Here is a 13,765-nt window from a genome sequence, read left to right on the forward strand (position 1 = left end):
AGTTCGTTACATTTTTGAAGTTAATTGAAGATCAAAATTATTTAAAGATTTCAGATTGCTTTAAGATTATATAAATAGTAATCAATTAAAAACTACTGGATATGTGAGCCAGGCAGTGGTGCGCACACCTTTAATCCCAGCACTTGGGAGGCAGAGGCAAGCGGATCTCTGTGAGTTTGAGGCCAGCCTGGGCTACAGAGTGAGTTCCAGGAAAGGCTCCAAGGTTACACAGAGAAACCCTGTCTCCAAAAAACAAAAAAAACAACTACTATATATGTAAAATTCAGAGTAGTGTTCAATTTATTGTAGGAGATGCATATGACTCTCATACTTACAGTTAAGTTCTCTCGTTTAGTATTTTACTATACAGGGTTAAATACCCCTAGTCCCAAAATTCAAAATTCTCTGAAGTCTGAAATGTTGAGTGATGACCATAACTTAAAAATTTTGTGTCGCTGGATATGGTGGTATATTCTCTGAGCCAGATATGCTAGTGTGTATTCCCAGCCATTTTTGGAGGCTGATGTATCAGGATCACCAGGAAGTTGCGTATGGTGGCAGAGTTACAAGCAAGCAAACAGAAGAAGCCAGCTTGGTTGATTTAGTAAGAGGCACATCCTTCAGTTTCCAAAAAAGAAAAAAGTTGAGTTGGTTGTAGGGGTGGAGCTCAGTGATAGACCTCCAGTTTAGCATGCTCTAATCCTTTTCTGTTCAGTCCTCAGTGCTGGTTGGGAGAAGGGAGTTTTAGATTTTGAAGTATTTCACTTTTTTTATTTTATTTTCCAGTTATGGATATTTAAGCACTAAAGTCTAAGTAAATACTCCACATGACTGTCTCCAAAATCTGAACCCCTTCTAGTCCTCAACATTTTAGAATTTTGGATGAGGAACACTTGGTCTGTGTTTACTTTTCATGTATCTGTTTACTACTGTTAATGTGTTATCTGTCCTTCAATACATTTCAAAATATTTGCCTCTTTTTGATTTTCTAACATTTCTAAACATGCAAAGTAACTTCATTCAGGTTTATTAATTAGGCTTAATGTTAAATGCTCTTTACATTGAAATTAAACCTTTTTTTTTTGGTCTTTCGAGACAGGGTTTCTCTGTGTTGGTCTGACTGTCCTGGAATTCACTCTATAGACCAGGCTGGCCTTGAACTCAGAAATCCGCCTGCCTCTTCCTCCTGAGTGCTGGAATTAAAGTCATACACTACTACCATCTGGCTAAAATTAAACCATTTTATAACCACCAATAAATGATGGAAGGAAGGAATGCCAATGGATGCTAAAGCCATTGGATAAAAGATAGCCATACACTTTAAGTATCTTTGCTCAGATTATCGTTGGAAGTGGGCAAACATGGAAACAATGTGAAAGCCTAGCAGGTACTGCTGAGGCCAGGTGACTAAGCTTGCCATTACAGTGAGACAGCTGGACTCTTCAGAAGGAAAGTGTGGGGTTTCAGCACATCACCCATGTGCTACTTGTAGTGAAAATGTGTGCCCTGGATTTGGAGATAAGGAAACACCCCTCTAGGAGATTGCATGTTTTGTATAACTTAGACTTCATAAAAGCCATGTCATAAAGAGAGGCAAGTTTCTAGTATAGAGTAGACACAGTGGGTACATGCTATGTAATATTGACAGATAATGACTAAGGGAAAGTAAAAACAAGGATCAGTTGATAATTGTGAGCATTTATGGAAATTTAAGCATAAACCATATGTTGAAGAAGTTAGTTTTGATTTCTTAGATGTACTGATAACTTCAGTTGTGTAGTAAAATGTTTTTGTTCTGAGAAGATTCATGCTGAAGGATTTGAGGATGAAGTAATTACCGTAGCCTGCTTTGTGGCTTTTTTAAAGTAAAAAGATAATCTATAAAGGGTAATGTAGTAGATGTGTGAAAATATTAACTTAATGAATCTAGGAAAGGAATGTTCAGGTAGGTTTTTATTGTTATAGTCTGTCAACTTCCCTAAAATGTTCAGAATATCTGAATTTTTTTTTTCTTTTCTTTTTTTTTTTTTTTTTTTCCGAGACAGGGTTTCTCTGTGTAGTTTTGGTGCCTGTCCTAGATCTCACTATGTAGACCAGGCTGGCCTCGAACTCACAGAGATCCGCCTGGCTCTGCCTCCCAAGTGCTGGGATTAAAGGTGAGTGCCACCACTGCCTGGCCTGATCTGCCCAGTTCATCTGAGATTTAAGCACATGGTATCTGACTCAGTTTTTCTGCCCTTTGTATGCTTATGGACCATTTATGCCATTTAGAGTATTCAGAACAAAATCTCCATAAGTCTAACATCAACACTAATTTGTCTTTTTCTTTTTTTAAAGTTTTCTTTAGAGTCAATCAAGATACATCTAGATGGTAAGCTATTTTTTATCTGTACATGCACTAAAGTTTTGTCTACACTGACCCATTTTTTATAGTAATAAATATTCATAGAACTCAATAATTAGTTCATCTTATAAAGGACCTGGGTGTTTATGTAATTTCATTCTGCAATGTAACAAAGTCTAATACTTTTTATTTGGGAAAAAAATTATGTTTTATAAATGAAGGGGTTTTTTTTTGTTTATTTGTTTGGTTTTTGGTTTTTGGTTTTGGTTTTGGTTTTGGTTTTTCAAGATAGGGTTTCTTTTTGTAACAGCACTAGCTGTCTTGGAACTTGCTCTGTAGACCAGGCTGGCCTCAAACTCACTGTCTATGCCTCTTGAGTGCTAGGATTAAAGGCATGTGTCACCATTCCCAGCTTGAAATTCTTAATATATAGAGAGTATAGTAAATGATTAATTTTAAGCTTGTATTTCCCGTTTGTGGTATACCAGCTTAAATATTTACTCCTTTTTCCTTTTTTGTTATTTCCCTCTAGGACCAGAAAGTGATCCTGTAGAGATTATTTTAAATACCTCTGATCTAACTAAATGTGAATGGTGTAATGTCCGGAAATTACCAGTAGTGTTTCTGCAAGCCATACCAGCAGTTTATCAAAAGCTGAGCATGCAGCTGCAGATGAATAAAGAAGATAAAGTTTGGAATAATTGTAAAGGAGTGAACAGGTTAACAAGTAAGTTTGTAGACAAATTACAACTAAGGTAGAAGGTCTACCGAGTTAGCAGGATAGGAGTGTTTTAGAAAGTAGAAGGTTTTATCAGTCCAAGAGAAGTTGAAGCAGTGACTTCAGGTAGGTCATCACTTCATTTGGTACCATCTGAAATGGGTGTAGCAGCCTCTGAGGAAAAGCCCACAGAAAGTAGAAGGGTTGAAGATAAAACTTGGATTTATCTAAAGCATTTAGAAAGTTTGCAAATTGGGTTAAAACTCAAAAGATCTGAAGTCCATAATGCTAAGTAAAATGAATTTAACTGATGTGACCAGTTAACTGATGGAACTAGGACATTTTAAAGTCCTTGGAAGCGGTCTTTATCCTTTAAATAAATTCAGTTCTTTACACAACTATTCACTGAATTGAACTCAGGACTCTGGAAGAGCAGTCAGTACTCTTAACCTCTGAGCCATTTCTCCAGTCTGGGATCTGGTTCCTTTGTTTTGGTAACTTAGTTAACATTTCTAGGTAACACTCCTCATTTTCCCAGTATTTAGTGTGTGTCCTTATGTACTAAACACTGTTATGGATATATATTCCAGAACTGTAATCACCTAGGAAATAATTAGTTGATACTCTTCTTATTTGTATGGGCAAATGCACATGTGTGTGCAAGCACAGATGTGGAAGCCCGAGGTCAACCTCAGGTATTGTCCAGCTTTTGAGACACTGTCTTTCACTGCCCTGAGACTTACCATATAGCAAACCACGGATCTGCCTGCTTCTGTCTCCCCCACTGGGATTACAAGCCTGTCACACCACACCCAGCTTTTTGTGTGGGTTTGGGAATCAAACTGAGGTTCTTTCTCATGCTTGGGTGGCAAGCATTTTACTGACTGAATTATCTCCCCAACCCTCCAACCGTCTTTGCCTTTTTTCTTCTCTTTCTTTTTTTGAGAGAGATTGTTTCAGTATTCACTGTGTAGCCCAGGCTTTCCACAAACTCTTGGCAATCCTGCCTTCACTTTCCAAGTGCTGGAACTACAGACACAGTCACCACACTCATCACTGGTTGGTATGCTCTAAAGTTGTTTATTACTTATTTTTTCTTTCAGCCTTATAGTTATATTTATTTCTTTACAGGTTTAGAAGAACAATACATTATTTTAATTTTTCAGACTGGCCTTGATCCTCAGGCAAATGTGGTCTTTGAAAGTATCATTACTGACATTGGTATAAAGAATAATGTTTCCAACTTTTTTGCGAAAATTCCTTTTGAAGAAGCCAATAGCAGACTTGTTGCCTGTACAAGAAGCTATGAAGAGAGCATCAAAGGAAATTGTGTGCAAAAAGAGAACAAAGTGAAAACTGTAATTATATTTACAAATCTTAGTCATTTTAATGATGGGTAATTCTGTTTGTTTTTTGTGATGCTGGGGATCAAACCCAGGGCTTTACATATGCTAGGCAGATACCTTGCCGCTGAGCTACACCCTCAATAATAATGAGTAATTTTAAAATAAAATGTTTTAATATTGCTCCTTTTAAAGTTAGACTTCAAAAAATCCATTTTAAAATTAAAGATATTTAAATTTTAAAACAGTATTTGATACAAGTTTTGGGATCTTTTTTAGTTCCTTTCCACACTGTTCTGGTCCTTTTTCTCCCGTCTTTCTCTCTGTGCTGCATTTTGAGCATACATAGACAGACACAGCTCATTGATATAGATTGTTACCCTGTGTCCTAGGGCTGAGGTTTAGGTCCCCTGTGCATAGCACACACTTGTTTTAACGTAATTGACAACATTGGAAGTAAAGATATACTCTGACTTTGTGAAAAAGTGCATGCAGTTATATAGAAATGCTTCAGAGTTAGGTAACTCTCAAGCTGTGTGAGCCATAGGCCATGGTAGAACTGTGCCGTTTCTACAGCTGTTGGGTTCTATTAGTTTTGAGGTTTGCTTAGTTTATTGGGAATAAATCTCTCAACCTGGCTGCAAACTTAGAAATGTGGCCTATTCAAGGCATAATTTGATGGGGTTCGTTCATTTGTTTCAGGGTCTTGCTTTATAAGCTAACCACAAACTGGCTGCCCTGCTTGTATGTCTTAGGTTCTAGAATACACCCGTGCCCACCAAACCCAGCTGAAAACTTGTTTTTTCTCACTCTGTAACTCTGGCTGACCTAAGACTTACTATAGACCAGGCTAGCCTCAAACTCACAGTAATCTGCCTTTTTCCCACTCTTACTTCAAGGGCTAGGATTAAAGGTGTGTGCACCACCACGCCTGACAAACTTTTCTTTTTATTGCTCTCTTTTTATTGCTCTCTTCATCTCCAATGAGCTAGCTATATATCTACCCACAAGACACAGTCTTACTAACTAACCTCATACATGTAGTGGGAGGCAGGAAAGGGGAGAGCGAGAAGTCCTGCCTCTTTTGCAGGATTTTGACTGCTGTCAGAAAAAAACAATGTTGGGGTTTGTTTACTTTAGAGGGTCTTCTCTTACCAGTCTGATTTAATAGGAATAGTAGAAATGAGAACTGGAAAGCCATTATTCTATTTTGTCTGGAAGTGAAAGTCACCCTATTCCTGGCTGTTTTTGTTGCTTCTCAGTCATATATATGTTTATATGTATGTGTGTAAATTATATATATTTTATACATACTATATATACATATACATACACACACACACACATATATATATATATATATAATTTTTATTTATATTTTGCAAGGCAGGATCTTGCTGTATAGCCCTGGCTGCCCTCAAAGTCCCTTTGGAGACGAGGCTGTCTGAAGCCTGTAGTGAGCCTGCCCATGTCTCCTGAGTGCTTTTTCCATTTTCCATCGAACACCTTTTCTGCCTTGATCTTTTTTTAAAAAAAAAAAAAAAAATTCCCAATTAACTTCACAAATTGGTTATTTTCTCTACCAGATGTCCTTTGAATCTAAAATACAACTTAGAAGCAAACAAGAATTGCAGTTTTTTGATGAGGAGGAAGAAGCTGGAGAGAGCCATACCATCTTCATTGGCCCTGTAGAAAAGTGAGAAAATTCTTTTTTGTATGCAGTACTTAAAAATGTCTGTTTCTCACATGAACTATGAACCAAAGGCTGAGGGGCCCCCAGCTGGATCAGGCCCTCTGAATAGGTGTGGCAGTTGTTTGGCTTGATCAGTTTGGGAGGCAACTAGGCAGTGGGACCAAGTCCTGTGCTCATTGCATGAGTTGGCTGTTTGAAACCTGGAGCTTATGCAGGGACACTTGGCTCAGTCTGGGAGGAAGGGACTGGACCTGCCTGGACTGAGTCTACCAGGTTGATTGCAGTCCTCTCGGAAGGATTTGCCCTGGAGGAGGTGGGAATGGGGGGTGGGCTGGGGGTAAGGGGAGGGGGTGGGAGGGGGGAGAATAGGGGAACCCGTGGCTGATATGTAGAACTGAATGGTATTGTAAAATAAATAAAATTAAAAAAAAAAAATGTCTGTTTCTGTGTTTAGTAATGCTTTCTTCTTCCTTTGTTCTAGATTGATAGTGTATCCACCACCTCCAGCTAAGGGAGGCATCTCTGTTACTAATGAGGACCTGCACTGTCTCACTGAAGGAGAGTTCTTAAATGATGTTATCATCGACTTCTATTTGAAGTAAGTTAGCTAGCTTATTAGCAAACTTTTAAACATCCTGCCATTGTTTATCTTTTTAAGTCTTTGTTTTCTAAAGTCAGACTATTCAATGGAAATTTTTATCACTGTAATATACTCTGACACTTAAGAGTAATCCTCTACTTAAGTATTTTATTGTACCTATGTTTCCACATTTTAAAAATGAGAATAAAGGCCGGGCGGTGGTGGCGCACGCCTTTAATCCCAGCACTCGGGAGGCAGAGGCAGGTGGATCTTTGTGAGTTTGAGGCCAGCCTGGTCTCCAGAGCGAGATCCAGGAAAGGCGCACAGCTACACAGAGAAACCCTGTCTCAAAAAATCAAAAAAAAAAAAAAAAAAAAAAAAAATTAAATAAATAAATAAAAATTTAAAAAAAAAATGAGAATAAAGGGTTGTAAGACTTGAATGAAGTAGTAATATATGTGAGGTAGTCAGGACCGTGCCCAGCAAGCACAGTTTTCATAAATACTAACTTACCATGTGTAATGAAAGGGCCCACATACATGAAACAAAATAGAACTTACCCTCCTTATATCCAGGCTGTTGTTTTCTAATTTATTTCAGTGTATCTCATAACTCAAAATGTGTTTTGAAATCTGATTGTTGAAACCTGCTGCAAAATTGATTTAATAGCTTAGTAGTGGAATTCACTCATACTTTGGAAGGCAAAAGACATGTAACTCTAGCTCCAGGGGTCTGATACCCTCTTCTGGCCTCCACTAGCACCAGAACTTACATGAACACAAAACATAAGCATGAAGAACATAATTTTAATGATGGTTGAATGGAGTTCTGGCTCAGTTTGGCTTGGATAGGAACACTTGGCTAGCATATGTAAAATCCTTAGAGATTTTATGCCTAATTATTCTATAAAATTATTACAAAGGATTGTTGAAATCTCCAGCTGTGCTATCTTTAAAGCCACCTTTTTAAAAAGTTTTATTGGTAGGAAAATATGCTCTTATATCTTGGAGAACTAATCTTTATCACTACGTGATATTTTTCTTATCCCTGATCTTCCTGTTCTTGAGTCTGCTTTGTTGACAATAGACATGTTTCTTTTTACTTTCCTGGCAAGCATTTCTTCCTTTTACTTTTAACCCTTTAAGTGGGTATTTGATATTTTGGGGTTATTTATTATTAGCTGTGTAGCTGAGGATGACCCTTGGACTTCTGATCTTGCTTGCTGGTGGTACAGGAGTGTACTTCCACACCCAGCACGGAGCTGAAACTTGCTTATGTGATGTTTGGAGAATAAACCTAGGGCTTTATACATGGCTAAGCAAGCAATTTGCCAACTAACCACTGATATTTTTGTTATTGTTTGTGCTTCATACTGAAATCTTAAAGTTTTTTTTTTTTTGTTTTTTTTTTTGTTTGTTTGTTTGTTTGCTTTTCGAGACAGGGTTTCTCTGCATAGCTTTGCGCCTTTCCTGGAACTCACTTGGTATCCCAGGCTGGCCTCGAACTCACAGAGATCCGCCTGCCTCTGCCTCCCGAGTGCTGGGATTAAAGGCGTGCGCCACCACCGCCCGGCCGAAATCTTAAGTTTTTATATTATACTAAAAATTTAGTTTGTAGTCCTGACTTTATTCAGGACTCATATTTATAGTTTCCAATTAAATTTTATATAATAAATGTTGCTGGACTTTCTTTGAACTGCCAGCTCCCAAATAGTGACATGGAGACTCCTTATTAATTATGAAAGCTGGGCCTTAGCTTAGATTTGTTCCCAGCTAACTCTTAAAAATTAAATTAACCCATTTATATTAATCTATGTTCTGCCATATGGCTTGTTACCTCTCCTCCATACAGTATGTCCAATTTTCTCTGAGTCTCACTGGCTTATCTCCGCCTTTCTGATCCTTCCCAGAGTTCTTATCTTTGCCCAGAAGTCCTCCGTATCCTTTCCTGCCTAGCTTTTGGCCATTCAGCTATTTGTTAAACAAATCAGAAGGTGCCTTGGCAGGACCCATCTACACAATGTACAAAAAGATTATCCCATAACAAATAAATCTTTGATGTAAAAAGTATGCAGTTGATAAAGGAAGTCTTGGAAAATACATACATGCTATAAAATTTTTATTAGTATCTCTAATGATGTTTTTAGAAGTGAAATAAAAGGGCAGTAGTTTTTCTTGTTCTGTGGGGTTTTGTTAACAGTTTTTTTTTTTAAGATTTGTGTGCATGTGTGTGTGTGTATAGGCATGTGCACAAGTACCCACCAAAACCAGAAGAGTGTCAAATCCCCTGAAACTGGAGTTATGGGGAATTATGAGCTGCCCAAGTAGGTGCTAGGAACTGAACTAGGGTCCTCTGGAAGAGCAGAAAGAACCTTTAACTGCTGGTGTCTCTCCAACTTCTTATTTTCCTTGTTTGAAAAACGGTCTTGGAACTAGGGAGATGGTTCAGTGGATAAGAATGCTTGTTCTGTAAGCAAGAGACTTCAGCGTGAATCCCTAGCCTTTGTGTTCAAAGCCCAGTTGCCTCTACATGCCTGTGACCTAAGCACCAGTGGAGGGTGAGCAGAGACAAGCAGATCCACAGAACTTGCTGGCCAACTAGTCAGGGCCATAATAGAGTGTGGTACAGGAGAATTAATGTCTTTTAAAGGCATGGATTTAGAGGCTGCAAAGATGCCTTAGCAGTTGCTGTTTTTGCAGATGACCCAGGTTCAGTTTCTAGCACCTATGTGGTAGCTTAGTGCTGTCTTTGATTCCAGTTTCAGGGGATCCAGTACCCTCTTCTGGCCTCCCTGGGGCCCAGGCACACACAAATACACAAAAATATATGAAATACTTTTCATTGCCTAAAGGTATTTTGGTGATTATTGCATCTAGTATATGAAGTAAACTGCATTTCTTAGAGATAGGGATTATGGTGGCCAAATAAATTATATCACTGCTTGACTACTGTCTATTGAGTGAACTGTGATCTATTATATGATAATTGTTTTTGCTTCAAATAGATACTTGGTGCTTGAAAAACTGAGGAAGGAAGATGCTGATCGAATTCATATATTCAGTTCTTTTTTCTATAAACGCCTTAATCAGAGAGAGAGGAGAAATGCTGAGACAACTAACCTATCGTAAGTCAGACCTTAACAATTCATTCAGTAGTTATTCCTTAGTATCCGTATTAGTTCTCCATGTCTCACATATGACATCACATTTACAGCCATTCATGTCTTGTAGATGAAATGTTGCAGTATTTGCATTTGACCTGCATATATTCTTTCAAATACTTTATTTCTAGCATACTCGTACTAGTGTGTAACACATTAAATATTTTTTAGGCTGTGTTTTTCAATGGGTAATAACAAGGAAAAGTGTATGTGTCTTACAGGTATACTTTCCCTCAAAAATATTTTCTATCCTCAACTTGTTGAATTCATTAATGCAAGATGAAGGGCTCATGATATTTGAAAACAAAGCCCAGCAAAATCCTCAAATATCTCTGTATTCACCTGCTTGTTTCTTGAGTGTGCCACCAGGAAAAGCACACCAGCTCAGATTTGTTGTTTTTCTCATGGATTTATGTTCAGCTGCCATAATAATCTTGCACTAGTTTAAGGGGTAACTTTTAAAAATCATTTTCTTTTATTGAACAACATCATTTATTTGTTTCTACTCTCTCAAAACAATGTCCTTGATTATCTCCAGAGGTTGTAGGTTCAGAGGTTGTAGGTTTAATGCCTAGAACAGTGGTGCCCAAATAGGACTTAATTGTATTTCTTAGATGGTTATGAATCCATCATTGCTGTGCTAAGCTCTTAGAATGATTGTTCTCAAAATAGTTAAGGAGATTCTATTCTGCTGTCACACCTAAGTTCTTTACAGGTCATCTCTGTATAGTGAGGGCATTTAGGTCTTAATCTTACTTTAATCAAAAGGCTCAAGAGTTGGTGCATCTGCTTGTAACTACACTGAAATGCATTGAGTTGGGGCTGCTATGTCAGATAAAATTCTATTGTCTACTGTTTATGAAGTTCCTAATTTTATATCATAGACTTGAGATAGATTTCTGACATTGGCCATAACTCATGGTGCTGCTTTATTTCTTGACAAACAGTGCATATTTTACTTGCTCCCTTACTTTCATGTACTAGTAAGTCATGCTCTGTTAAGTATCTCAGTATAGTTACCAATAGCAACACTGGCCGCACCAGTGAAATGGTAGAGACGAAAGAAATTCATCCAGGAGAAGCACTGAAATTCCCAGAATATTGTAAAATGAACTAAATACCCTTACCTGCAGATTCAGTGATGAGGTTTCATACCTCCCCTATCTGGCTTCATTTAAAATACTCTGTTCATGGGACCAGAATGGCTCAGTAGTTAAGGGCACTTACTGCTCATGCAGAGAGCCTAGGGTTTGGTTCCCAGTACCAAGCGGCAGCTAATGGCCATCTGTTACTCCAGTCCTAGGGAATCCAGTGCTCACTTTTGACTTGAGTGCACCAGGCACACATGTGATACATATACATATGGTCAAAACACTCATACACATAAGAAAAATATCAAGTGAAACTGTGAGATGTTAGAGCTGGATGTTCTAATTTGTAAGTCGCTATATATAAGCCATAACTGTAATGACACTTTAGAAGGTGATTATCTCTTTCTTACAGAATACAACAAAAACGACATGGGAGAGTGAAAACTTGGACCCGGCATGTAGATATTTTTGAGAAGGATTTTATTTTTGTACCCCTTAATGAAGCGTGAGTAAAAGTCTTTATGTATTAAAAATACGTATTTTATGAATGTAAACACAGTTCTCTGTTGGCTCATAAGATACAGATTTTTAGCTACATGCCTTTAATCCCAGCACTCGGGAGCCAGAGGCAGGTGGATCTCAGAGTTTGAGGCCAGCCTGGTCTACAGAGCAAGTTCTTGGACAGCCAGGGCTACACAGAGAAACTGTCTTGCGGGGGAAAAAATACCTGACAGAATTTTGTAGAGTATATTGGACAGATTCTTCTAATTTTATTGTATTGGACAAAGTATAAGAAAGTAATTTTTAAAAATGATGCCTGTGTAGTATAAGATAGTTTGTGGAAATTACCTTGTTTGAAGAAATGACTGGGTCACATAGAAGAATTTGAATCTTTCGTTTAAAATTCACTCACATTTAATAGGAAAGGAAAAAGTGGATGAGTTTATGCCATTTCCTCACACTAAAGCATGCTATTAGAAGCAGTCTAGGAGCTTCAGTAGAAATGTTCAGATGATATATTGTGCAGCTTTATCATGTGATTAAGATTGGAGAGTTTGTGTTTCTTTGTTTGTGTTTGCTTTTACTTTAAAGAACCCATTTGAAAGAATGGTCATTTGTTGTGATCTGGGGAGAGTGAGATAGAAGTGTGCGTGAGTGAAGAAGTACCCTTCCTACTCGACTGAAGAGCTGTTTTATGGCATGCGTTGTGACTTAGTATTGTACTCTGCTTAGACACATCGAGAAATGCCTTACTCTGCCCCCTTTTCATCTTTTTATAATTGGAGGAATTATGGCTGAAATTAGTATTACGTAGGATCAATTATATGTAATAAGCCTTACTGTGTCACACTAGATTGTAAATTTCAACTGTGTACTAATTATTTTTTGTAAAGTAAATTCGCTTTGTAATATGAGCAAACCCTTCCTTTAAAATATTTTTGACATGTGTGGCTGTAGCCATGGCTTCTTCGGAGAGTAAGGCACAAGGATCACTTCAACACAAGAATTTGAAGTTAATTTGGACAACATATTAAGATCCCCTCTTAAAACAGATAATAAATACTATGTTTTAGGGCCTAGAAGTGTAGCCCAGTAGCAGGCTGCTTGGCTAGTTTGTAGAAGGCCCTTGGTTCTATTCCCAGCACTGCTGTGCCATTCGTGTGTGTGTGTGTGTGTGTGTGCGCGCGCGCACGCGCGCGCTGTCTATGTGTCTGATGTTAATTAGGAGACCTTAGCTCTCTTTAGGGTCAAAGCATCAGTTATACAAGACTGTATTATTATGCATAGCATAATAAAATTCAAAATCAAGTTTAAATTTATTCTGCATACACTAAGGCTTCTTAGAATTTATCATAAAAAGTAGCACAAACATCTTAAGAGAAAAAGAGGAAAGTTGTTTGTAAGAAATAAATAACAAAAGTGTTAAATTGAAATATTATCTGAGTCATATATAATCTAGAGCCACTATAATTATTATCTTTGTCAATAGAAGTCTCCATTAATCTTCCAGTCATCTTACATGTGATGGAGAACCAATATAGAGGTGCAGGCCAATACAGAATTCTGCAGGAAGGCTACACCCATGAGGTGACTGATGGAAACAGTCTGCAAGTGTCTAGATCTTACTTTTCATTTTTTTAAGAGGTGAAAGCCACAGATATTTGATATGTGCCAGTTACTAGATAGGCCACCATTGGTTTGTCATCTGCTTCATTTAGTAATGATGTTAATTTTTTGTTTTTGAGATAGGGTCTCACATGTAGCCCTGGCTAGCCTAACTCTGTAGGCCAGGCTCCTTGGACTCAAAAAGATCCACTTAATCTTCACCTCCTAAGTGCTGAGATTAAAAGCATGCGCCACCATGCCCAGCCTGATGTTAAGTTTTTAAAGATTTATTTTTATTTAATATGTATAAGTGTTTGCATGTATGTGCACCACCTACAACTGTACTTAAAAATGTTTGGAAGGTACCATGTGGGTTCTGAAACTGAACCATGGGATCTCTGCCAGAGCAGTAAGTGGTCTTAGCCAATGAGCCATCTCTCTAACCTCATGATGCTGATTTTTTTAAAAATTGTTTATAAGTTGTTTGTTAGAAATTGTACCAGTATTTGCTAAAGAGCACAAACCTAGAATTTAGATATAATCCAGCCATAATAAAATTATCTATTTTAGCCTCTTCTCATACCAGGGATTTATATAGTTATTTGGCTAGAGGTGGATGTCTGAGTTCTAGGCCAGAACTGGTCTACATAGTTGAGAGCCTGCTTTTTGGTTTTTGTTTGTTTTTTGTTGTTGTTTTTTAAAGCTACACATTTAAAGCCCTGTATTCTTG

At 37.7% G+C, this 13,765-nt stretch overlaps 1 protein-coding gene across 4 annotated transcripts in view; it reads left to right on the top strand.

Moving 5' to 3' along the window:
- Senp6 (SUMO specific peptidase 6) overlaps nucleotides 1–13,765 on the top strand; it is a 95,619-nt gene that overhangs the window by 62,940 nt on the left and 18,914 nt on the right. For all 4 annotated transcript variants that reach the window (XM_028879845.2, XM_028879846.2, XM_028879847.2 and 1 more), the window contains 7 exons: nucleotides 2,338–2,371; nucleotides 2,877–3,071; nucleotides 4,194–4,420; nucleotides 5,992–6,101; nucleotides 6,580–6,696; nucleotides 9,683–9,802; nucleotides 11,342–11,434. In XM_028879845.2, the coding sequence (XP_028735678.1) occupies nucleotides 2,338–2,371; nucleotides 2,877–3,071; nucleotides 4,194–4,420; nucleotides 5,992–6,101; nucleotides 6,580–6,696; nucleotides 9,683–9,802; nucleotides 11,342–11,434 (896 nt within the window). The remainder of the gene's footprint in view (nucleotides 1–2,337; nucleotides 2,372–2,876; nucleotides 3,072–4,193; nucleotides 4,421–5,991; nucleotides 6,102–6,579; nucleotides 6,697–9,682; nucleotides 9,803–11,341; nucleotides 11,435–13,765) is intronic.

The sequence above is a fragment of the Peromyscus leucopus genome, chromosome 7 (assembly GCF_004664715.2).
Source record: "Peromyscus leucopus breed LL Stock chromosome 7, UCI_PerLeu_2.1, whole genome shotgun sequence".
NCBI classification, from domain to species: Eukaryota; Metazoa; Chordata; class Mammalia; order Rodentia; family Cricetidae; genus Peromyscus; species Peromyscus leucopus.